General features: G+C 40.1%; 1 protein-coding gene across 5 annotated transcripts in view; it reads right to left on the bottom strand.

The window, feature by feature from the left end:
• Positions 1-26,703, bottom strand: part of Dicer1 (dicer 1, ribonuclease III) — a 71,069-nt gene extending 44,366 nt beyond the window's left edge. For 2 of the 5 annotated variants that reach the window (XM_020182402.2, XM_074067215.1), the window contains exons 1-5: positions 26,481-26,703; positions 8,949-9,014; positions 7,966-8,066; positions 1,056-1,244; positions 243-405 (exon numbers count right to left, since the gene is read on the bottom strand). In XM_020182402.2, the coding sequence (XP_020037991.2) occupies positions 243-405; positions 1,056-1,199 (307 nt within the window). In that variant the 5' untranslated portion in view covers positions 1,200-1,244; positions 7,966-8,066; positions 8,949-9,014; positions 26,481-26,703. The remainder of the gene's footprint in view (positions 1-242; positions 406-1,055; positions 1,245-7,965; positions 8,067-8,948; positions 9,015-26,480) is intronic. The other 3 variants (XR_012446044.1, XM_020182406.2, XM_020182404.2) reach the window with 3 other exon arrangements.
• Positions 26,704-27,165: the final 462 nt, after the last annotated feature.

The raw sequence follows: 27,165 nt of genomic DNA, 5'->3' as shown, positions 1-27,165 counted from the left end.
ACAAAAATAACTGGAACAACTCAGATTATCTTCTCAAAGTAATTCATTCAAGAGAAAAGCAAAATCAGAACAAGTGAAAGAAATAGTATAAAGAAATAAAATGACATTTCTGCTAACGGCTTCAATGAGCCCATTATCTGTCAGGCTCTCTTCACTTAACGATACCTGAATTTAGTATATGCTCAAATGTAAAGTCTCATCCAATTGCCTACACACAATGTGATAAAATAATTTTTTATTACCAGAGTTGACCAAAAACACGGTCCTTTTTCCATTTCGGCTGAAGTCTCCCCTGATCTGATAGGACAGCTCTTTAGTGAGTAGTACTGCAATGAATGTCTTCCCTGAGCCAGTGTTTAAACAGACGATGGTATTATGATCCAGAGCTGCTTCAAGCAGTTCGACCTAGAAATATGGTGGAAAAAGAGATTATACACTTCTTATCTAACTACAAAATTCAGGAAATTGGTTTTTGTTTTAAATCAGGAAATTTTACTCTTTTCTAAAATCTTTAGCTAATGCCTTTGCCAAACAAACAAACAAACAAACAAAAAACCACCCATCTATACCTTTATTCAAGATAACAATGAGAGGAATGGAATCCCTGCTGTGAGCAGCTGTGCTGTAAACATCTGTTGAAATGGTGTTCACAAGTTCCTCACTGGAGAATTACTTTTCCACAGGCCACTCCTCTGAGTAATGTGAATGGCTACTTTACTCTTATGTGGTCACACCAGTTCATGGTTGAGTATTTTTCAAATCCATCTAGTTCCTACCCAGCTCATTAGGACAGACACACCCAAATGGATATTAAGGAACAGTAAGGTGACACAGGGGAAAAACATAAGGAACTTCCACATAAAACTAACAGATCAATTACCCAACAGACGTTAGAAAAGAAAAGGACAATTATGAACAAAAGTGTTTTGAATGAGAAAATTAATCAGAAAAGGCAGGCTTGAAAGGGAAAATGGGTTTTATAAGTTGTGTCAACTATATGCTACTTTATTCTGTTTTAGTGAAAAATGCTCCAGTATTAGTGTTTTCATTAGTACCTGATATTTTCTTGGCGTATAAATGTTATCATGAATTGCTTCTTGTTGCCATGGCAGTCCAAAGAAAGGACCCATTGGTGAGGAAGCAGGGGTCATGAGCTGCAGGCCTGCCATGCTGAGGGGTTGCAAAGCAGGGCTTTTCATTCATCCAGTGTTTCTTTCATTGCATTTTTGTTCTAGCACAGCTTACTACAAAAGGGAAAAAGAATACCATTACACAACCATGCGGGGTTAAAACAAAAGAAAGCTCAGAAATAAGAGAAACATCAGGGTATCACTCCAAGGGGTCTTTTCAAACTCGTCCTGCAGTTGTTTCAGCTTTCTCTTGATCTAAGAGGATAGTTTTAAAAGTCACGCATTCTATACTTAACCCAGCAGTTTCTACATCTAGATACTTCTCTAAAAGAACCCGACAACTGCACACAGATATATGCACATGAATCCAGGTTGCTGCATTAGTACTAAAAATGAGAAGAAGTAACACTAAAATCTATTAATTAGCTAAATAATGGAATACTCTAAACCCATTAGGACTATAATACCTAGCCATATTTGCTAACAGTGTCCATAAAAATATGTATAGTTTGATGCCGTGTTAAACATCCATGTATATGAAGTATGTAAATACATAAATATATTCTTTGCAAATTCTATGATTTTATAATAGACAGAATTATGACCAACACATAGGAAGCACTTAGCACCACATCTAGACTTATGAAAGACTGAAACAACTGAGCTAATTATGTTATTTATCAAAAGGCCATCAAGACAGAAAGTGTTTTACTCAACTGACAATCTATCACAACTACGCAAATATTTAGACATAAAACTTTAAAATTATACATATCCTAGATAAATTAAAACAAAGCATGCCATTCGAAAATTAAACTTTTCTTATGCTGTCTAAGCACACCTCTGTATTTCACAGTTTTTTCCACCAATAAATTTCATTATATAAAATGGCAAAATAAAAACTGAGTCTTTTTCAAATCCCTAACCAGAACAGAGTCCACATTTTTGACTGTGAAAGTCTGTCACTGGCCTTCCTGACTGCAGCAGAATTTACATGTCCCTGAGGTGGGAATTTTCTCCCGTCCACTGCTTGGAGTGTTCATTGCTCCCGCTCATCAAACTAGAAAGCGAATCCAGCTCTTTGTTCCTAGAAAACCAAAAGTTTTGACTCTGACATGTCAAACTGATTTAAGATGTTGTATCTAATCCAACCAGAAATTTGTCTTTCTAGGCTAGGCCAACACCAAATTCTGATTTCAGAAATCAATCCAGTTGATAAGAATTCAATATCCACCAGCCAGGTGCAATGGCTCATGCCTGTAACCCCAGCTACTCAGCAGGATTGATTTGAGGCCAGTTCAGGCAAAGAAGTTTGGGGAGACCCCATCTCAACAAATAAGCTGAGCACAGTGGTAAGCAGTTGTAATCCCAGCCACACTACATTAAATAAGATCAGGTGAGACCCTATCTGAAAATAAAGCAAAAAGGTCTGGGGCTGTGGCTCAAGTAACATAGTGTCTGCTAGAAAGTGTGAAGCCCTAAGCTCATGCGCCAAGAAAAAGCAGCATTCAACGTCAGCTACTATAAACTGGTGTGTCAAGGAAATGGCTGAGGAGCACGAGAGCCTCAGGAGGACAGCAAGCCTCACACCCACCCTTCTCAGAGGAAGGTGGCATGCAAAGTGTGACAGAGCTCTTTGTGAGACTACCAAGCATCACTGCCCTGGACCAAAGCCACCATGCTCCTTGTGAGAGGTGCTCGCTCGCTAACTTCCCACAGAGCCAAAGCCCAGCACTGCTGCTTTCACTCCACCCTGCCATCCACATTACCCAGTTCCTCAGGTCCCAGGGCCTGTAGGTTTATCAGCCCAGCTCTTTTCTGAGCAACAACTATTAAAAGCCCACATGCAAGTCTAGTTGACCTCACTTCTCAGGATCAACAGGCCACCCTGAAGGCCCAAGACTCAGGCAGCTGTTCATTGCCTTCCTACCGGCCTCCGTTCTGGTGGGGCCTCTCTACTGGTGGTCATGATGACCACCGTTGCTGGCTGTCTAGACTGCTTATGCTGAAGATTATGGTGGAAGACACCAGGGAAGAAGCAGCCTAGATCTTGAGGAATGAAAATATGAAAGGAAGGAGAAAAGAGGGCAGTGATGTAAACAGCCACCCCCAGAAGCCAGCAGCACCTCCTCTCTATTACTGACTGCATGTCTTCTCAGGTAGGTAATACTGCTAATGGTGAGAATTCACTCCAAGGCTCAAGCGGTACAGCGCCTGCCTAGTGAGCCTGAGGCCCTGAGTTTAACCCTGGAAAAACAGCCTACAGGCTAAGAGAGAAAAATGCTCTGTTTTTAAAGGGGCAGAAGACTGCATTCATTAAATTTTCAAGGTCATAGAGGGGAAAAAAAAAAAAACTGTAAAAATGTTCCAGAGTAAAGAGGGCTGGCAACTAAACATACACTTGATCTTGGTCTGAATTTGGGAGTAAAGGAGAGCAAAGTCCTGAAGGACATTATTAGGAGACCTTGGCTATCTTAAAGGTTAAGTGTGAGGTTACCATTTCCTGGCGTGGTGAGTCCAAGTACACAGCACATAAAGAACGATTATCTGTAGCCGACATGCTGTGTGTTACACCTGTAGAACTTCTCATTCTGTGTAACTGAAACTGTTCCTTTCGACCAACACCTCCCTCCTACCACACATCTCCCCTCTGGTGACCACCATCTACGCTGCTTGTAATAACTCTGGTGTATTTTTAGATTCCACATATAAGTGGGATAATGCAGTATCTGTCTTGCTCTGCCTGGCTTACTTCACTTAACATAATGGCCTCCGTGCTCATTTATGTTATCCCAAATGGCAGAATTTCCTTCTTTTGTAGGACTGAATATTTCAGGGTGGGGATCACTCATCTGCTGACAGACACTTAGGTTGTTTCACTTTATTGGTGACTGGGAAGATGCTGCAATAAACATACAAAAGCAAGTATCTCTTGGATACTAATCTCATTCATAAAGGAAATGATTGAGTACATTTTAAAAACCATACGTAAGAGCAATGTTGAAATTCCCTGAAGTTGACAACTGCACTGCAGCTATGTGAATACCCTTATTCTTAGGAAATGTGCACTGAAGTATTTAGGGATAAAAGACCTTTGTATGGAACTTACTCTCAGATGGCTCAGAAAAAGAAACATGTAGGTAGGTAGGTAGACAGACAGACAGACAGACAGAGGGAAGCTGAAGAAGCACACTTTCTAATTCATGGCATAAATCTTACTTCCATTTTCTGGAAATGCTCCTGTGCATGTGCACATTTGTCTGTTCAAAGACAGTGACTATCTCAATATCTTGGTAGTTGTGCATAATGCTGGAATAAACATCTGAGTAAAGGTAGTCCTTATAGATCTGATCTCACTTACAAGGGACACTATTGAGTTCCTTTTCATAATTTACACTGTCATAGAAATGAGTACTTCATGCCTTTATGTATGCAAAGGCACAAGCACAGCTGACTGCATGGCTGTCCCTCAGATGCCAACCTTGTGCTTCCTGGGGCAGTGGCATCGCCTGACACTGTGCATGTCACTGAGGCCATCAAGGATCCGTTGCTTATTTTCTACTATCTGCCGGCCACACAGCCCTAAGCTCTGGGCAAATGACTTTCCTTTGATCACATGAACTGATTCAAGCTAACACAACGGCAAAAAGTGTAGGACTTTCATTTGATGGGTGAGAAGAAACTCTTTCTCTGTGGCTCAAGAAATATCAGGCGTGGTGGCCCACGTCTGTAATCTAGCTACTCAGGAGGTGGCAGTTTAAGATCGGCCCAGGCAAAAAATTCCCTAGATCTCATCGCAATCAATGTCTGGACACAGTAGTGCAGACCTGCTACTGGGGAAGCACAAATAGGAGGATTGCAGTCCAGGCCATCCTAAGCATAAAAAATGAGAGTCTAATTGAATAATAATGAAAGCAAAAAAATGGCTCAAGTATGTCTGCCTGGCAAGCACAAGGCTCTGAGTTCAAACCTCAGTATTGTCAAAAAGAAAGAAAAAAAAGAAATACCAGTCCCATTTCCTCTTGCAATTACCCTACAGCCCAGATGAAACTAGCACTGTAGACAAGTCAAAATAAAGAAATAGGTGAAAGTAAAGAACTGCTGGATCCATAAGCCTCAAGGCCCAGCCAAAGAATGCCCTTGTCAATGACACAGCCAACAAATTCCCTTCAATCTGAGTAGCTTGAGTAGAACTTTCTGACTGATGAACAAAAGAAATTCAAACGATACCCTAAATCATTGTCCCTATCTGTAAAAGGTCTAGGTAGAAAAAGAGAAGAGAAAAGAATAGAAACAAACAGAAAAGCAAGGAAGGAAAGAAGGAACAAAGAAAGTCAGGGATGAAAACATCAAGCTGTGGGCCTGGAAATAAGAGCTGGTGAACAGACCCTCCAGCTAGATCACAGCAAGACCATAAAGCTGTTCGAGCCCAGGACCATTTACACTAGCAAAAACCATATTTGTCCTCGTGAGTATTTTTTTTCACTTGCTATCAGTAAATCTTTTTTCAAAAAAATAAATTAGGGAAAATCTGGACAGCCAGTTGTCCCTCTGCAGTAACTGAAGGAAAGGACTAACTCTTACTTGGAGACAAGACAATGAGAGCACAAAGGCAAACAGGCAGCCCAGGGAACTGGCCTGAGACCAACAAATCAGGCCAGATCCTGGTGGCACAAAAGCCTTGACCACCATGCTCCACATGCCCAGCGTCATCTGAAGATGCCAACTTCACCCACAGGTGACAATCCTGCTCCTACAAGCCAGCAGGTAAAGAGCCTGGGAAAGAAAAGAGGAGGTACAGTTGACTTGCTGCCCAGGCTATGTTCCTTGAATCTCAAAACACAGAAATGACTTTTCTCCTAAGTTGCCCCATTCACCCCACAATTTGCAGAGTTTGAGGGAAAGGAAAGATGGTTAGTTTCTAAGAATCAATTTGAAAATAAAAGCGAAGAAGACATAGAACAACAATAAGCTCAAAGTGTACATTTATCAGCACACAGGCTCTACATAAAGGAAAAATAGATACGCATTGTAAGAGAAATATCAGTAACAATATAGCAGTACCAAAAGGAAATATGCAACAGTCAAAAAACAAGGATTCTACCAGCTTTCCCCAAAAAGATGTGCATGCAGTAATATAGACTATTAAAAGGGAATTCATACCTTTGTGATACATGGTCCCAAAAGACTGAGCACTACTGTCTCCTGCTCATGACTGAATGACCCTGCCATCTCCATCCTCTGCTCATATCACGCCAGCAGCTTACTGGACTACCTCTGCTTCATCATCACTCACCAGCCATTTCCACAAGCAAAAGCTCACCTCTGTTAGCTAAACGCCTCATCTCCCTGATGGACCACCTACATGTGTTCATTTCTTATTTTAATCCTACACACTCAACACAACTCACAGTCTATATAAACTTGGAATATACTGTCTCATATCCATTGAACAACTATGGTGTACTTCTGTAACTTTAAAACAATTCTTATTCTCTTAAATCTCTACTCTTGCTCAAATATGATCAATTAGACTAGGATTTCCTTGCATATAGGAGCACCCACTAAACTGAACCAGTCAGAACAGGGTAAACAAACAAAAAAAATTCAGGTTTAGACAGGGCAAGGTGATGCAGCCTGTAATCCCAGCTACCAGGGAGGCAAACACAGGAGGATCATGGCTGGAGGCCAGCCTAGGCAAAAAAAAAGTTAGCAAGACCCTATCTCAAAGAATAAGCCAGGCATGGTGGTACATACTATGTGAGAGGTGTAAGTAGGAGCTCCAAGGCCAGCCTAGGCAAAATGCACAAGACCCTATGTAAAAAATAACTAAAGCAAAAGAACTGGGGGTGTGGCTCAAATGGTAGAGTTCTTGCCTAGCAAGTACAGGCCCTGAGATCAAGCCCCACTAACGCCAAAATGAAACAAAATAAAACAAAACAAAAAGGCCCAGGTTTACAGAAAGAAAACAATGACACCTGAATGACAAATAACTTCTATTTGCCTTTCATAATTCAAATCATTTCACATATATTCACAGACACACAAACATATACATTTTTTTTAACTGAACCACAGGCTCCATAAGAAGCATATATCTCATTCTCTGTGTCACTTAACTGTCCTGTTCCATATCTGCATTTACATGAAAGCTCACGGCCCCAGTGCAGCATCATGGCTCGTTCAGTCTGTGCTCCTCTCTACTTGTTCTGGAAATGTACATTATCTCTCTCCCAGCAGCCCTGACAAGTGGGTCTAGCAAGAGGAAATGAAGGCAGCAAAATTTAAACCTTCCACGAGGTCACAGTATTTACATTAATTTTCAGTCACTTCATATGTGGTGGCTGCTTCCTGTAAATGTATTTTCTATTTAGGGAAAGCAAATACAAGATTCTTAAATCAATAGTGTGTATAATAATGTAAAAAACAGAAAAACCTATCATTTTGCCAATTTTACTCTCTTTGGCATATTTAAGCAGATTTTTTTTTTTACTTTGGTCTTTGTGAAAAGCCCTGACTCCCTGCTGATAAGTGAGCGTTCTATAGAACTGCTTTGGCAGTCACTCCAAGTGACTGCTTTTCAACTGCAGGTTTTAAATTTCTTGTCAAATAATTTACTCATGAAATTGGTGAAGTTGTTTCGCAACTTTTGGATTATTCACTTAGAAATGACTCAGTAGGGCTGGGAGTACAGGTCAGTGGCAGCGCCCTTGTCTAGCATGTGTAAGGCCTGGTTTGATTCCCAGTATCATAAAAACAAAAACAAACACAAAAACTTAATAAAACACAAGAATAAACTCTGTGTCTTTCCACACATGATAAATCACAGATTTACCGTTTTAATGTTTGAGATCTCTGTGTTGCTGTTGTCTGAACTGCATTTTGACATTGTGATAGCAGTTTATTGGAAAATCACAGCATGCCCAAGCTTCTGCTCTAAAAATAAATGCAAAAATAGTCAAGTATAAGATTCCTGCAAACTGAATATACACACAGATGAGCCCTACTGTGATGAAGAGCTGAGTAAAAGGCCATTATTTTGTATTGAGTTTTAAACAAAAGGCATTTGGGTTATTTTAGGATCCTAAAACAAAGAACAAGATAGTAGGCTGTAACAATAGCATGCCTGACTTTCTAAGACTAGGGAAGTAAAAAGCTATAGAAAAGATCAAGGAAGGATTTCAAGTGAATGCAAAGAACTCAAGATAATAAATTTTAAAGATGTTTTATCCAGGATATAAAAATAAAAAGTATTATGCCAGATTCCTAAATTAATGTTTACAAAAGAAATAAAGACATTAACCAAAAGTAGTTGGCTGAGAAATCCAAATAACCTAGGAGTAAGTGCTTAATACATGTGTGAATCCTACAATTCCAATTTCCTGAAACAAAATTAAACACACAAACTCAAAGAAGAGTAAATCCACTCTATAAACTCTCTTACAGAATAGTTTATGATAAGAGTTCAAAAGAGTTAACAACATTAGCGTTGGGAGAAGTTTAAGTTTGGGGTGCCTCCAATCCATGAGATGATAAATTAAAAACTAAGCAAACATGGAGCACCGTGTGAAACAACTTGTCCATACACATCGCTGTGGTCAGCTGATACACTGTCTGTAAGCTCCTGGCTTACTCCAGTCCTCTACTACCACAGCTCAGGAAGGGTCAGCCAGCCAGTAGTGTTCTCTTCTCTACTTCCAGTCCTTACATTATCCATGGGACAATTCAACTCACTTCACACACATTGGTTTTGTTTGCTAAGGTGTTAACAAATGAGACTGGGACACCTTAACGCTAAGTGAGCGTGGATATATTTACCTCAAAATGCTGATTCTAAGTTCTTTCAGAGTTTCCAAGTCTGTATTAATTCATACCCTAGGTAACCTAAAAGCAATCAGAGAGAATATTTTAGAAGAGACAATCATTTTTTAAAACCAACTTTAAGAAATTGACTACTTAACAAAAATGTCACATTCAACTTCTCAGGACAGGATCCCTCATTACATAATTTGTTTTTGTTTATCTGCTGGGAGACAAGAGGACAGTACATGTCTGAAAGGACTGCCCTTTAAATTAGTCTTATGTTCTAATAAAACTGAAAAAAAAACCTTGTTAGTACAATCTAGTTAGATGCACAGGAGAAATCTTGGCATTAAATGACATTTTCCCCAGTAAAACTTGGCTCTGAAAATATTTAGCAAGCGCTACAGTGAGCATCATGCTTCACAGGAGCAAATCTTTCCGTCACCCAGTGTGTCAGTGTGTGTTTCCTAGTTTAGCCACCTCATCTTCTGCTTGGTGTTTAATGCTACCCTGTCACTTAGTAAGTACAAAGACCACGTACCCCACCATGGTCTCATGTGCCACATTTCAGACTGTTTAATTCAGACTCATCTCTTTTCTAGCAATACCATAAAAAAAAATTCTTTAAAAGATAACGCAACTCAACCATTACAAAGCCATTGCTAAATTATCCAATGATTTACCTAGATGGTTCTGTGTATACATTACAAAGATGATATGGCAAGTATCATGGAGACTTCTTTTATGCCGGTAATACAAAGCCAACAGGTCGTATTCTATTTTTGATGGCTGTGACTTGAATTACAAACCTGCAAAGTCCTGTCTCACAGACCCCTTTAAGATAACTCTGAAATAGACAAGCTACCTACCAGAGGAAATTTTAGTACAAAACAACAAACAACTCACTTTAGCTTTCAACGGTAGAATTGAGGCTGCATCCTTCAAAGCCCAGTAACAAGAGACAGGTAATCCAGTCTGAAGCTTACGAGTACCTTACTCCTAGTATGAATCTTCTAACTAAATGAGTTAACAGAAACCTCCAACCCTCCATTTCAGCATGTATCACAGATCCTAATACTGCTGGCTTTAAAAATGTTACTGTCACACTTCATCCTACTCTCAAAATGCACAACTCCGTAATGCCCATAGTAAATAAGAGGGGGAAAAAAGTATAATATGGACACTGTGGCATTAGCATAGTGTCAAAAATGTGTTAATGCTGGGTGCAGTGGCTCATGCCTATAATCCTAACTACCCAGCTACTTGGGAGGCAGAGATCCAGAGAACCACAGTTTGAGGCTAGCACAGTCAAAAAGTTTGAGACCCCATCTCAATCAATGGCTGGGAATGGCACTTCAAGTCTATAGTTCCAAGTATGCAGAGAAGCACAAATAGGAAGATCACAGTTCAGGCCAACCAGGGCATAAAGCGACACCCTATCTCAAAAATAACAACTGCAGAAAGAACTGGTAGAGTGGCTCAGATGATAGAGTGCCTGCTTAGCAAGCATGAGGCCCTAAGTTCAACTCAGTAACCCCCCCCACCCGCCAAAAAAAAAAAAATGTTGACAGTAAAAACTTAAAAAAAAAAGTTTGAAGAGCTTTGAGTTCTGGCAATGAAAGTGCCACGGGAGGTTCAAGCATTATTTTAACTGCAAGCAAGCCTAAATCATTAAAGGCATCCAAGGCCAGGATATGAAATAATAGGTGTGTATTTGATTATCTGGCATAAGAGCAGATATAAATTAGGAGTCACAGCATAATTCTCCTTGTTGAAAATAAAGGGGGAAAGAAACCACTTTCCCTTTCCCTTTTTCAGAATTTCTCCTTCCCCTTAAGTGTATCAAACTCTACACCTCCGAGTTCATACTTATAGACCTTAACATAACCTATCAAGACACACATGCACAGGAAATCAATGCGAGTCAACTCCCTGTATAGCTATCCTTATCTCAACTAGCGAAAACCCTTGGTCCTTCCTATTATAGCTTATACTCTCTCTTCAACAAAATTAGAGATAAGGGCAAAATAGTTTCTGCTGGGTATTGAGGGGGTAGGGTGGGAGATGGAGGGGGCGGAGTGGGTGGTAAGGGAGGGGGTGGGGGCAGGGGGGAGAAATGACCCAAGCCTTGTATGCACATATGAATAAGAAAAGAAAAAAAGAAAAAAAAAAAAAGAAGATAACACCCAATTTAGGGGATGGGCCTAATTGAACACCTGACTCCAGCTTGGAAAACCTCCCTCATAAAGATATGAGAAGTGAGCAATTTCATCTTGACAATGTGGATGTGATGGGTTATAACCTCTGGGAGAATTAAAGGAAATTACTATGCAAGAGCCTTCAAAATGAAGTCAGGAGTCCCGCTGCTCCCTGGGGACAGAGACCTTTTGACTGCAGAGACCCTAGGTCCACAGCTAAAGGTCGCAATAGCGATCTTCTCCATTTTCTACTGATCCTGCCACATAGCACCTGCTCTCAACTTCAACAGAAGTCTCCCCACTTCTGTTGTAAAAGCATTTTTACTGCTTTGTAATCAACACTGTTTGTTCAACATAACCTCCCACTTTCACTGTCTTCCTCGAAACACTGACTCGGTGCTATCTAAGTGTTTCCTGAATTGCAGTTCCTAAAACCGCCAAATAAAGTCATTCTTACTTTCAGAATTTTGAGTTTGGATTTACAGACACCACTTAGCTATATGAAAGTCGTATTCTGTGAGAGCAGGACATCTAGCTTCTGAGCAGGTTCCTTTATTGAGTTAGGGATGAGAGAGCAAATTACAAATGAGCCATATTGAGGAAGGCAAGATTTTGTTCAGAAGTGTGCCCAGTGCCCCATCATGGAAAAGGAAGGCAAGCACAAGAAGGGGTCAAATGTCTGAGGTCTGTGTGGGGAAAAGATAGGTTGGGCCGCTGGAGACTCTTACACAGATGCCAGCACGAACAGAGACATTGCCCGGGAGAGGAGACAATGATGGAGAATTTGGAGAATCTCAAAAGTACATTCATGGAACAAAAATGATCTTTAAAAGGCAGACTCGATAACTTATCTCAAAAAAGCTACTAATGAGTAACAGTCACTTCCTCACTTATTACGAAACAAATCTCATCGCTTTCTCATGTGTAGCATATTTAATTGATTTCATACACCTCAATTCAGATCATGAATGGCTGACAGAATATTTTTGTTGGACAGTCCTGATTTAAGTAAAACTAGGTTGTAATTAAGTGAATATGGTCTTTTAAAAAAACAGTATTTCCAGTTCAGTAACTACTGTCACTGTTTTCCCTTTCTAAAGATATGATTGGACTTAGTAATGTTTGACTTTTCACAAAGACATGGAAGGCCATCTCAAAACCCATAGAAGACTGGTTTTACATTGAGCTTCTTATAACTGTTTGTGCAAGTATGCTTAAAAGCTGGGAAAATCCCTTCGCTGCCTCAGAGCCCAACAAGACTCACATGTTTCAACCTGTGCTCATCAGTCTGTTAAAGGCAATGGTTGGAGAAAGCAAGGTCTACTTTAGATTTTTGGTCTTCACTATGCCCATTTCACTAGAATTCCCTGTATCTAAAATGCTGACTCTTACTTACAGAAAGGCATTTTAGTGTGGCTTATGTATAATATTAAATAAAGAATATTTAATAATTCTCAGATTTTATAATTTATCTGTAAGTTCAGGTGCTTTTAAAAACGAGTGTAATGGATGTAGGAGCAAGTTAGACTTTACTTTTGGATTCTTTAAGTCAGATTAAGTTATAATTCCGGATTGTCTTTAAACAGCTAATCAGAAACACACAAAACAGTGGAACAACTGTGTGTGTGCAATGGGTAGTGGTGCTTTTTGATAGAAGGAATAAGGTGGGGGACAATAACTGTAAATCCTGTAGCCATAAGTATTAAGATAATTTTTAAAAATCACATTTAAAAAAAAAAGACTGGTATTTTTTGTCTTCTTAATCTCTTCAGCAATTGCCTAGAATGTGCACCACTGTCTGGTTTAATGCTATTCCATAATAAAACTGTCTTCATTCTCTTCTGCCTTTGTGAAGAGATTTTTTTGGGTTGGAAGATTTTTTTAAATTATATGCCTCCAACACTGACTTTAAAAAAACTTCTAAACATAATCCAATTCTCACACTACTAATATTCATGCCACATAGCGAAGGTCCATTTCTTGGAATGGAAGTATTAGAAAAAACCCTAAAACATGCTGTTAAGGAAGGGAAGTCTAAAAAATAAAAGATGGAGCTCATTAAAAATGAACCCTCAAAAAAGGTCCAACTACTACCAAGGCCCACACTTTCCTAAATTAGTTAGAAAAGAAGTCTCAGCTGTCTTTAGCTAATGTCCTAAGTCAAGCTGATGCTTCGGCCTCTGAACACTCTTGTGCAGTTACTCTTTCCCGCAGATGGCGTTCAGTCAGTCACAGGAGATACTAAGAACACTAGGGATATAGGATGCCCTCTCTTTTTTGTTGTTGTTTGTTTTTGTAAGGATCTTTAATTGAAAACTCCTCTGAATGCTAGCAAGGAATTCAGTGTCTGAAGACCAGGGTGTACCTCAAAACACCACCACCCTTCCAAAGTTGTTATGTGCCTATAAAACAGGAACATCTGACTATTGTGAGGATTCAGTAGGACCTTAAACTTGATAAGGAGAAAATATAGTGCTTGGAACACAGAAAAAGGCTCAATAAATGGTAATTTTTAAGAAACCACTCTATTACCTCTGTCTAGAATCACTGCTTATGAACAGTTCTTAAACTATGTGTTAAGGAACCCTTAAAAAGCTAGAATATAATTAATCATAAAATTCAGCATAGAAAAGGTGCTCTCATACAGAATTTAAAACATACAAGATTTTACACAGTCGTTTTAGACAGAATGACCTAAAGAAAAGCTTCAACTCCTAAAGGGAATGAGAACACAGCACCTTCATCTGCCACTTTCACAGTGTTTCTGTTGAACTAAAGACAAAAGAATCAACAGATTCAAAAACAGTTCTCTGCCTTCCCCCTTCCTACGTTTCCCTTGCCAGAAGGAGATCAACCCTTACAACAGCAGGCAGAAATGGTCCCAAGATAGGTTCCCAAAAGCAAACCTAACTAAAGAACCCTTATCCACCACTAGTTTCCTCTACACACTCCCTAGACCTCTCCCCACACTTCACTAAGCCCTCCAAACCCAAATCCTCTTTCCTCTGACATTTCAGTTAGTACTCTTAACTAAGGCAGCATATAAACCTGTGAGCCAAAGTGTTTTGTGAAGCCAGGTGCACATAAAATAGTAACATCAATACAATTGGCAAGCCTTTTTTTGCTGTTCGTCTGTCTTTAATTTGAAGATTCTGGCTGTCAAATTAAGAGGGTCTACAGTCCTAATTACCTACCCAGTAGGAATTTACATTATGATGAAAATCAAATCACTTAAGTCAGAAGATAAGGTACATAATATGAAAGAAAACTAAGCAGCTTTGTATGTATCCACTAGCTCTCTTTAGAAGCGAAAAGCACAGTGCTCACATGATAAAGCGAGAGCACACAAGGGAGGTATGAGGATAAGTAAGACACCTAAAAAATCAACTAGCATTTGTTGCCCTTAACGCAGAGAAACTAAAGCAGATACCTTAAAAGCAACTGAGGCCAATAGGAGAAGGGCACCAGGAACTAGAGAAAAGGTTAGATCAAGAAGAATTAACCTAGAAGGTAACACACATGCACAGGAAACTAATGTGAGTCAACTCCCTGTATAGCTATCCTTATCTCAACCAGCAAAACCCTTGTTCCTTCCTATTATTGCTTATACTCTCTCTACAACAAAATTAGAAATAAGGGCAAAATAGTTTCTGCCGGGTATCGAGGGGGTGGGGGGGAGAGGGAGGGGGCGGAGTGGGTGGTAAGGAAGGGGGTGGGGGCAGGGGGTAGAAATGACCCAAGCATTGTATGCACATATGAATAATAAAACCATAAAAAAAAAAAAAAGAAAACCACTGTGCTCCTTACTGGTTGGACAGACATCACTGAAAGGATTGCACTAAATTTTCTTAGGCAATGAAATATCACACAGTGGGCAAGAAATAATAATCAAATAGATAAGTTTTGAAAATATAATCAAATAGGAAATATCCCATCTATCCACAGTATATAAGACAAATACATCAAGGACTTTATCAACTATTACTTAGTGAATATACATCCTGAAAAGATTAAGCTCAAACTAAAGACTGAGACTAAAGAAGAAAGAAATGGGATAATTTCAGGAATTTTAACACTAGTATTTTTGGATTGTTAAATATAGCACAAGAGAAATATTTAATTTTTACTTCTAACTGTCCTGTCATTGTTAAAAGCCCTTGAAAATTAATCTAGCCAATGGTATCACCATAAAAAAGTTCAGCTAGAAATGCTCCTTTCTCCATTACCACTTATAATAACAAAGAAATACCCCCACCCGTGCACCAAATCTACACGTGGAAGAATGAATAAGGAAATGGTTTGGCAGGTTGATGTAACTCAAATCAGCCATTAGAAACGATGATTGAGCCTGGCTCATTGGCTCACTCCTGTATCTTAAGCTACATGGGAGGCAGAAATCAGGAGTGGTTCAGTCCAGCACCAGCAAAAAGTTAGGGAGACCCTACTGCAGCCAACAGCTAGGTGTAGTGGCACTCATCTGTCATCCAGCTATGGATAAGTAGGAGAATCGCCGTCCAGGTCAGCTGGGCGTAAAGCAAGACCCTATCTTAACGAAAGCAAAAAGAGCTGGGGGCACAGTTCAAGTGCAAGGGCTTGAGTTCAAACCTCAGTACCACTTTTTAAAAAAAAAGGATGACTATGTTAATAATAAACAAAAATGTCTCTACTATGACATTAAATTTACAGTAAAATCATGATAAATGTCCCCGTGAAAAGGAGAGGGGATGGAGAGGAGGAAGAAAATTCATCCTGATGTCAGGAATACTCCCAAGAGTGATTTCATTTTCCCTTAAACTTTTCTGCATTTTAAATTATCCTACAACTCGAACATGTATTATTTTTAAACTGGAGACAAACTTTCAAAGTGGAAGTGATTTGTGACAAGACAACAGTTTAGAGAGATGATTCTAGTTTACTAGTAATGAAAAAGAATACTCCCGTCTTAAAACCACTAAATATGGTAAAATTCACCCCAGCACCTGTCACTTAAGCCACAAGTTCACAGCCCTTTTCATGCCCTTCTCTATGAACTCAAAAAAACTTCTGGGTTTTTCTAAATCTGTAACATAATGTATCATGTTTAGATTTCAATAGAATCATGCCTAAAATTAGATTTGTCCATAACTGGAGTTGAACACAGGTCAAATACCATTTTAACAAATTCCATCCATTGAAAATCTCCATATGAGAAGTATCTGTAGGCTACCAGCCAATAGTCTAATTACTTGAAAAAAATCTCGGAAAAACTAGGTCCCAACAGGAAAACAGCTTGATACTGTCCACCCTTTCAGTTATCCACAATGACACCTACTGGGCAGTTTTGTTTCAAAAGAGTAAACACTTAATGCACCACTAGCTTTTAACACTTGATTCAAAGCCTCTGTACTTTACTCTTAACAAATGCTAGAATTTTATTTAATCCATGACTACCCTTTGTTCATCTTTTACACTATAGAAGGAACATCTATGTGGAAAAGGAACTCAGTTTTCTGTATGTTAAGCTGCATTAAGACAATGTAATGTGAAAAATACTGAGAGGTCAATCCTAAAACAAACTGAACCTAACAGCCCTCGGGGTGTTAACAGGTGTTTAATAAATATGACACAGGAAGAGCAATATACTGCAAGTTCCAGGAAAAAGGAAAGCACAACCTCACAGCTCTGTGCAACACCTCATGCTATCTGCCCTCCTCATGCCACCACAAATGTGTACCAAAAGATGACCACGGCTCCCTGGCTCCACCACTCCGGCAACCCATGCCCATGCTCTCCTTAACAACCTCTGTAACTTGACACCACTGAGCCCAAATCAAGGATTAATCATATCCACTGTTCCATATTAGCTACTGTTGCCATCTCTCCCAAAAGAATGTTAAAATCATTAAAACAAGATAATCTCATGGTTTATAATTTAATTTAATTTTTGTCACACTGTAAATTCATAATGAGGACATAGTCTGGAATGCAGGGGAAGAAATACCCATAAATGTATTGTCACTGATTAATTCTCAGTTGAGAATAAACTTTTTTATTCTAATCTTAAATTAACACCTATTAAGTTAAAACAGCTTTTTGTAAAGAAAATACAAAAACTCAATTTAGGTTTATCTTCTACTTTTTAAAGACTTTAAACAATGAAATTATTTTAACAAGTTAATGTCTCCATTTGGAGTTAGCTCCAAAGATGGGCTAACTAGAAAGTGTCAGTGCTGGAGAAGCATCACTCTGTGTAACGATTCATTTTGACATTATCCTACCAGCCCATTCCATTCCTTCTCCAGTGACCCCTAACCACTAAAAATTCTCATCTACATTAATGCAAAGTGATTGGATTCTAATTTCAATGATACTTCAGAAACAATTTAAAGTCCTTAAAGTTATAGGTATAACTAGGAAAACCCAAAGACTCAGACATTATTTTGCAACTTTAATGTTTCATTTTAGAAATTGTATTTTGTTAGGTCTAAAATTTAGGCAAACCTCTATTCAACATCAACTAATAAAGGTAACCAGCATGACAGAAAAACCACCATCAGGTTACAAAAGAATACTTACAAGGTCTGAAAGTACATCTGCACAGATTACCTAATAGTTAAAATAAAAACTGTTTTCTGTTTTGTTTTGTTTTGTTTTTGGTGGTACGAACTTGCTAGGCAGGCGCTCTACCACTTAAGTCACTCCACCAGTTCTTTTTTGCATTGGTTTTTTTGGAGATAGGGTCTCACAAATTATTTGCCCTGGACGGCTTTGAACAGCAATCCTCCTGATCTCTGCCTCCTGAGTAACTAGGATTACAGGCGTGAGCCACCCGTGTCTGGCCAAAAATTGGTCTTTTTATACAAGAGAAAAACATGGAAACCTCATAGATATTACTTTAGTCCAAGCAACACAGTTAAGATGGTCAATATCAGAGAAGGCTGACATGTATCTCATGCAGTTTTCCTGCCAAATATAATCACGAGCAAACATAAAATCCAAATCTGAGTTCATTTTACAAAACAATTAGCTTGTACTCTCCAAAAATGTCAGCATTATAAAAGACAAACTGAGAAACTTCCAGATTAAGGGAATAAGAAGACATGACAACTAAATGCAATGCAGGATCCTGGACTGGATCTACACAACGACTCATTTCTCTAGTGGAATAAAAAGTGCTTTTAACAGAGACTATCATCATAAAGTGGGCTCACACAGTGAGATAAAACTACAATATCCTGTTGACTTCATGCAATACACACAACACAGACAAGCATTTTGTCAGCACATCTGCTGCTGGGACGAGCACAACTTGCACATGTAAGCATAAGTGTATGTACTTATTTTATATAATCCACATTTTTATATGTATATTTACATATTTATATTACACACATGCATTTTAACAACCAAACTATGCTAAAGAAGATTTAAGAAAATTGTCTCCCTACTCTTGGCAAAAGTAATGGTCTCAACTCATATGTTAAAAAAAAAAATCCTGGAATCCTCTTAAGGTTAGATTTCAGTGCCACAGTCTTTGTAAATAGAGTATCCTCCTTCAGAAGTCTGTCACATGTCAATGGAAACTGTTTTATAAACATATCCCAAAACGAAAGAAAGCACTGTTGAGCAATGCCTTCACATATTTTACTGGAGAAAGGCTGGAACCTAAAAGTCCATATATTACATAAAATAAAGAATTATTCCTCTTAAGGTACTAATAGTGCTCAGAAATTTCAGCTTGATTTAAGTCCAGTTCAATGTTAATTTTCCTTCCTGTACTGCACTGAAATGTTGTTTTAGGTTGTTCTATTATTTGTTCCTATTATTTTTATCAATAGAATTGTCTTGTCCTTAAAATACATTACAGTTGGCCTAAGATTTCATTGAGCTTATTATATGTAACAAGTATACATAAAGATTTAGAATATAGGATTTGCTTTTTCATTCGCCTTCTTAATGTTTAGCTGTACAATATACATAGCCCTGAAAGTGGGGCATATCAGTACAGTGTTATACACAAAATACAATAAGGTTTTAAAATTATAACCCGAGTGTGCGCACACTTCAGCGACATCAGCAGGTTACTTGATCTAGCTACAGTGACCGGATGGAAAGTTTTAAAGTGTTTCTGGGATTCTCATTCAGTAACAAACACTAAGCTGAACTACAAGTAGACAGAAAAGAAGACTCACATATGCCTGAAAGATCTTGCCACCCACTCCAGGCTTTATCTAGTGTTCAAGCCTGATTTCCCAAGGGTTTTCATCCTACATTTCCCTCCAGGATCATCTCAGGACTGCACATCAACTTTCTTGTGCTCACCATTTACAAACCTTAATTCTGCAAAAGGCATCTGACATCTCCACATCTCATACTTCATCTACATTCTCAGCCTGAAATGGAGAGTCCCTGAATTATGTGGACAGTTCAAAGATTACTAACAATAAGATATTTGAGGTATTAGTACATTTTTCTCACTATGGTGCTGAAAAAATTAAAACTAAGTCTAGAAAGCACAGGGTGAGTTGTCTTTAATCATAAATTGAGCTCATTACAAGTAAAGTCAAACTAGAATAGAACACAGTTTATTTGGGTGGGGGGGGGTTCACTACGTAGCTCAAGCTGACCTTGAACTCATGATCCTCCTGCCTCAACCTTCGAAGTTGGGATTACAGGCGTATACCACCATGTATCCAGAACTTTGTTCCTAAGTTAACCTTACTAGTCGTGCACTAGTAGCTGTAGCCTAAATGAAGTGTCTATCAATGGTGCTCCCTGTACCTCCTATGTTCTATAAAATGGGTATGTATATGCATATTTCTCTGGGGCTGCAGTTCCTTCCTCCATCAAATCACAGTCTCTGAAACCTAAGAACTGTTAGTCTACATCAAGCACATGTGAAACATAAAAAGCTTATGCTAGCTTGAAGTATAGTTCCAGGGGGTGATTCAAGCATAAGAGATGAATGAGTTATTCAGGGAAAGTTGGAGACATTTAAGTAAAGCACTGTTACACACTTGGTGTCACTATTATAGAGACTAGCTTAAGACAGCTGAATCAGCATGAACAAGCCTATAGAAAACCTGCCCGTGAAATATTGCTCTCCTCTTCTGTTATAAAACTGGGCTTGCATTTTAATATTAATAACTTGAGGAGAGTCATGATATCATCTAATCACATTAAGAATATAGCAAAATTTTCTCTAAAGCATATTTTAAGGTAAAATAACTATCACCTAAATTTTATCAAATGTAAGGTATATGCCAAACTGGGCTGTGAGTTGTTTCTTCACAACCTCAAGAGGTAGACAGTTTACAAAGAAGGAAGCTGAGACTTTTTTAAAGTCTTAATATGCAAAGAAGGAAGCCAAGACTGCTGGATGCCTGTGTTCCCCAGCTAGAAGCTAGAAGTATCAGGATTGATACTGGTCCTCTAACACTGAACACTTGCTCTTAAACATCTCTGCAATGCTAGGACTAAATATTAATAGCTCAATTTTAAAACTGAAGAAGCATGACATCTCACTAAGGTTAGTGCCACCTAGGTCACAGGTTTATCATGTTTACTTGGTCCTCCTAGGCTGTACCCAACAGAGGGAAGCAGAAGTCCTGGAATCTCAAACTATCTCCAAGTATTACAAAAGTACTGCCTTTCTTTTTCCCTTCAAATAGGGTTATTAATCCAACTTCTTAATGGAGGAGGCTTTTTACATCATTTCAAAGGCTGATTCTTCTTTTCTTTCTTCCCTCCCCTCCCCCCAGGGCTAAGGATCAAACACAGGGTGAGGCAATTGAGTTACCACTAAATCCTGTCCTCAGCCCTCAAATGTCAATTTCAAACTGAGAGCCTTCTCTCATTATTTAAGTACAACATTTTTTTAAAACTCTGAACTGGTTAACTCACCTTATTTTCTAATCCCCAAGATTTTTCAAATGTGTTTTTAAAATCTACACAGTAAGTTGTCGCTTAAAAAAAATAAACTGGGCTAGCACTTCAAGAACAAAAGAGTCTACAGTACTAATAAAACTTCAATTGTTATAGCCAACTTTCTTTCCATGATTTTTTTTTCCCATGGCAGTACTGGGGTTTGAACTCAGGGCCTCACGTTCACCAGGCTATTCTCTACCACTTGAGCCACACCTCCAGCCCTCTTTCACCATTCATATCACCTCCCTCAGTCTACACTGTTTTTGTGAATACAGAAGTGCAAATGTAGCCCAAGTAGCACATTTTGTCCAAAATCAGAATAGCAATGATCTTTTTTAAAGTCTTAATATGCAAACACTATTACTTGCCACAAAACTGTGTTAGCATCCAAAAACTTCAAACAGTATTATAAAGATAACTAATGTATTTACACAACAAAACTGGACACTTCTTACAGGTCAGGCACTGTGCCTGGTGAGAAATATGCAAGAAGTACTTAATTTTTACTATTCTACCTTAACACAGACAGGGGCATTTAATGTCACTATAAGCTTCAAAAGCCAAAACTCTGGGGCCAAACTTAAGCCTATCATGTCTTATAACAGTCATGCTGCTGTCCTCAGACAATGTTTTATGGCACCTTCTTACCACTGAATAGTGTATAACTGAACGTTTATGGAGTACCAACAATTAATAGACAATCTTAGACAAATGGGAAAGATATTTTTTACTTGGAATTTAACAAAGGCTTTCTTATATAACCAAAACCTTCCATTTCGTTAGCTACACCTCAAAAATAATGTATTCTTTCCTTTACTGGGTAAAACCACCACATAAGAATCCTGCTTTTTAGATCCACACACATTCCTAGACGAGCAGAGGATCACTATTGGAAAATCCTAACTGCCTCTACTGTCCAAAAGAGAGTTAATTTGTAATATTATCAGTTATTTTGGCATCAAAGCCTGAATGAGGTAGGTGACATTTAATGTGGACTAGGGACTTGACTGGATTGAGAGGCACCTAGTGGTTAGTAAAGCACAGCATTTATATGTATCTGTGAGGTGTTTCCAGAGAGGACTAAGGCCAGGAGACCTCCCTGAATGTGCTGGGGGCCCAGATGAAACAAAGGGGGAAGGAAAAGCAAGCTTGGGAGAGCACGCATTCATTCACATTCACCTCTCTTCTCTCTTTTCTCTCCTCCCACTCCTCTCTTTTTTTCTCCTTCTACTCCCTGTCCGTCAGTTCCTCCCCGCCCCCCCGCCCCCCTTCCTGGATTCCATGATGTGCACTGTCCTGTCCTGCCATGCCATCTCTGCCATGCAGAACTAAAACTGTGAGCCAAAAAAAATCCTTTCTCCCTTAAGTTGTTTCTGTCAGGTATTCTGTCATAGCAATAGAAAGCTAACTAACACATCACCTGAAACACAAATGAAACCCCAATGAGTGGATCACTAGAACCATGCATACTCATCTTACTAAAGCTTTTCCATTATGCCTGAGGCTTTTACACAGTTTCTCTACAATAGCATGTGAAAAATGTCTCCCTATCATCTGTAAAATGTGAAACATTTTCTCCATACATCGTTAATGTTATTTTATGTAAGAATCCAGGTGATTAATTATCTTTGTAACAGAAATAAATGTCTGCTTCTCCTGGCTAATTGGTATACTTCCTTTCATTAATCAATGCCAACTATAATTAGTCCTATTTCCTCTTTCACTTTGGCAAATTTCTAAAAAACAACAAATTTAGTTAAAGCAGGCCTGAGTTATCCTTGCTCTCAGCTCCTCACCTAATTCTCTCCCTCCACACTCTATCCACACCAATCTGCACCATTATTTTCAGTCTTCTAAAACACCAACTTATTATTATAAGAACATCTTAAATTCTTTCTCAAAGTAGATGGATTATAAATTATTAAGTAAATGTTTGCCTCTGCACAGAATATTCTAACACTAGAGTTTCTTTAGCAGAAATGAGTAAGAACTGAAAACCAGATTTGGTAAACATCAAAGAATCAGAAAATAAGGACTAAAAAGTCCAAAGCCCCACAGTTAGCTAAAGAGGTAGAATATTAAGGAAATAAGGCTGCCTCTGAAGATTATAGTGTAGTTTAGGAAGTCCTAAATGCATAGTGAAGAAAACATTGCAAAGAAGTCAGTAAATAAGAGCTAGTATTACTGCACATGCATTTGTTGGCTTTCAGGATAAGCTAAACTCTTGACTGCCCAAAAAAGCAGAACACAAAGTAAACAAAGTAAATCACTTGGCTCCAACTTTCTATTTATACAAGCTAAACAGAGACATTAGCAGCATCTTCCTACGGCATTCAACGGAGCACATCACTCTATATTTGATCCACTGAATGAAGGTGGTTATGTAAGTACCTTCGTTCCATGCTGTGAAAGGAACCAAGATCATCAATATGAAAAATTCCTGGGTTTCAAAAAGATATAAGCCTTTACCTACACCCAGGAACCGTTGGTAGGAAATTAAGCGTCTACAAGAATTTTGAGAAAACTTGTATTGCAATAAATCCCGAATCTAGTGTTTGATGATCAAGGAACAATTTGACCATATTGGGTATATACTGCAAAAAAAGGAATAGCAGGGGCTAGACTAGATATTTATATACCTATGCTCAAAATAGCATTATTCATAGTAGTCAAATATGCCCCTCCACCTTCAGTGGGGTTATGAATCTATAAGCCCATAGTAAATTGAAGGTATAGTATTTAACATACCTGCTCTAGCAAACAACCAGGCTTTTACTCTTTTTGACCCTTGTGATCATGTGGCTGGCAGGACATACTGCTAGCCCAGGAAAAGATCAAAATTAAAAATTTCTGTAGAAACTCAAACTCAAGTTTCTACAGAATGTGTATTGCTTTCACACCATCTTACAAATGAATTTTTTTAAGTCAAACGATCATAATCTGGGGACCATCTATATACAATGGAATGATTCAGTCTTAAGAAGGAAATTAATATACGAAATGACATAAATGAATTCTAAAGACACTATGCTAAGTGAAATAAGCCAGACAAAAAAGGACAATATTGTATGATTCCACTTAAAGTTTCTAGTGACCAAATTCACAGAGAAAGAAAGCAGAATGGTTGTAATAGGGGTGGAGGGAGGGTGGAATGTGGCATTAGTGTTTAAATGGGTAGAGTTTCAATTAGGGAACACGAAAAGGTTTGATAATTGATGGTGGCAATAGTTGCAAAACATGACTGTACTCAATGCAACTGAACTGTACACCTAAAATAACTAAAATTATAAATGTATAAATACTTTACCATGTTAAAAAGAAGCAATTTGAAATACTCAGATAAGCAGAAGCCATCAGAACATTCAAGGTTAGACAGCGCTTCATGCACTCCGTGAGTGTTAACTAAGGACCTATTACTACACAGTATACAGACTTTCCCTAAAGCCCACTTGGAGCAGTGATGCAATGCAGGCAGCATGCATGAAAGGACTCTGACATCAAACCATGACTCAATCCCCCTCTGCCACATCTAGATTCACAACTCAAGGCAATAACCCAAGTCTTATCTTATTTGTCTGTAAAATGAGGACAAGACTGTGTTTGTTACAGTGAGGATTAAGTGAGAATGTGTTTGTCTGTAAAGAATCTGACGTGTTAGCACATACTATTGAAGCAATTAATGTTTTCCTTATCTCCTTTGCCTCAGCTAAGGATGTTAAGGACACAAGTGAACCATGGCTATGAAACACCTACTTTCTTAAATCAAACAAGCATCTTACAGCATCACAGTGGTAGAGAATAAAATATCTTGATGCCAAAAAAGGTATCCTCCCTAGAAAGTGGAACTACAAATACCACCCATTACATAACACCACAAAATCACTATCAAGTAGAAATCATAAACCACATCAAAATAACCAAGTCAATAAAACTCAACAATAGCAAAACAACCCAGCTATACAATTAATCCACAGATCTACAGACAGCATACAGTATCAGAATGTGCCTTTAATGATGGGATGACAGCATAGGAAATAAAGGAAACCTTTACTAATTTCAAAATTATTAAAAATTAAAATTGACTAATTCAGCTATTCTTAAAACAGTATTTTAGTGGCATGAAAAAAAGCTACAAACAAGCTACCATTATCAATGCTTGCAACAGATAACCATATTAAAAGCAATCTTAAGAGTTTTATCTGACAGTTTTACAAAACATGCTCTAACATGAAGTTTAGAGTTAATGTATTTATGAGCATGTATAGTGCATGTTACATATAACATACATGGTGCCACAGGGAGCTTTAAAGAAGACAACACAAAACAAACGGATTATTCCAGAATCCAGTTTCCAAAGATATTAATAATACTGAAAGTTACTATTCATTAGGAGGCTCATCCAGATCAATTCATCTTTTAATAAATTACTCAAGTGCTTGGTTAGGGCGGACATTTTTACTTAGAAAAGTTAACGTTTAATACTAACACATTTCCAACTTAGTTGATCATTTTTTTTCTTTTTTAAAGCACATTTTCGGAAAACATTTTCCAAGTTATGAAACTCCTCACTGGAGCCCTTTTCTGCTGACGGTGGACTGCACTTGCTCCAGGGAGACAAATGACAGGAGTGTACAAATCAGAAACCTTAGACAGAAGCAGGGCCTCCCAGGGAGTCCTCCTCCATCAGAAGGCTTTCAAGACCTGATCGTGGGCCAATCCTTAGGGCTTCTCTGTGCCGATCAGCAACTCATCCTTTAACCACAACTTTCCTTCCCAAAGCCACGACTGACCAGTGCATAGCAAGGACTCCCCACTCATGGGCCCTTGCCCATTTTCAAGTCCCCAGCTGTCCTGCATGCATAGCCGGCGACACAGCTCAGCTGTGGACACCCCACTGCAATCTGATGGGCTACCCCAAATTATGGGGATAGCACATGCGCTGGATCGAGGCATTCTGGACCCAGAAGCATCTAAAGAGAGAGGCTAAAAGATGGCCTCGGCCACCCGCCCCCCTGAGGCCGGATCTGGTCACCTGCCAATAAACAAACACACTTGATCCTTCCAGGGAGGGACCCCAAGCTCGCGTGGACACCGTCGGTAATCGGCACCACCTTCGTACGCAGAACCAGACCTGTCAAAAGCGGGGATGCTCGCGGGGCGAGGTGGCAGTGAGGACGCGGTTCCCTCGGTGCGGGAGGAGGGGCGCGGGGCAGAGCCCGTCGGGGCCGCCCGGTGACCCGGGCCCGCAAGGCGGGAGCAGGCAGGCCGCGCCATCTGCCCTCCGGGGCTCCGAGTCGCGGCCTGCGGCAGGCCCGGCGCGCCGCGCGGCCTTGGGCGCCCACGCGGGGCCTGGCGCGCACGGAGGCGGGACGCGGCCCGAGCGGAGAGGAGCCGCCCCCGCCCCGCACACAAAGCGGCCCACACAGGCGGGAGCCCGCCTCACCTGCAGCACGGGGCGCCGCGGGCCTTCCAGAACCATCGGACCCCGCTCCGGCGCGCGCGTCACAGCCCAGGCCTCCCGGTGCCACCCGGCGCCGCCGCCGCCGCCGCCATTTCCTGCCGCTCGCCGTCGCCTCGTTCCCGCTGTCAGGTTACTCCATTCACCTGGGCCTCGGAGCAGCCTGCGCCGCGCCGCGCTGCGCCTCCCGACCCCTCCCGCCGGCGCCTGCGGAGACTGCGCAGCGCCCGGCTCACCCCGCAGCCCGCGCACGGCCCGCGGCAACGGCGCACAGCCGCTTGGAGAATCCCACCCGCGCCGCGCCGCCGCTCCGCGCCCCCACGCTCCGCTCGCCCCGCGGCCGCATGAGAGCGGGCCTGTGATTGGACAGAGCCTGGCGGTGAAAGGTTAATCCCGGCCCGCCGGCCACTCAGGAGCTAGGAGACAGCGGGCGCGGGCCTGGCGGCCGAGGTTGCGTTTGCGGCCCAGCGCCGAGGCTCAGCTTCGTAGCTCGGCCACCGCTTGTGCGTCTTAGGCTGTCCTCACGCGGTTCGCGGCCGGGCCGCTGGCCTAGCGGAGTCTCCGGCTCTCGGAGCTCTCCCGCCTCCATCGTGGTACCTTTGGTACCCACCGCCCGCCCGCTCCACGAGGCCCTTCCCCGGTGCTAATTGTTCTCGCGGAGCTCGGCCCT

The sequence above is a fragment of the Castor canadensis genome, chromosome 3 (genome assembly GCF_047511655.1).
Source record: "Castor canadensis chromosome 3, mCasCan1.hap1v2, whole genome shotgun sequence".
Classification (NCBI taxonomy): domain Eukaryota; kingdom Metazoa; phylum Chordata; class Mammalia; order Rodentia; family Castoridae; genus Castor; species Castor canadensis.
Note: the sequence above shows the minus strand (reverse complement) of the source record. Positions and strands in the feature narration are given on the sequence as shown.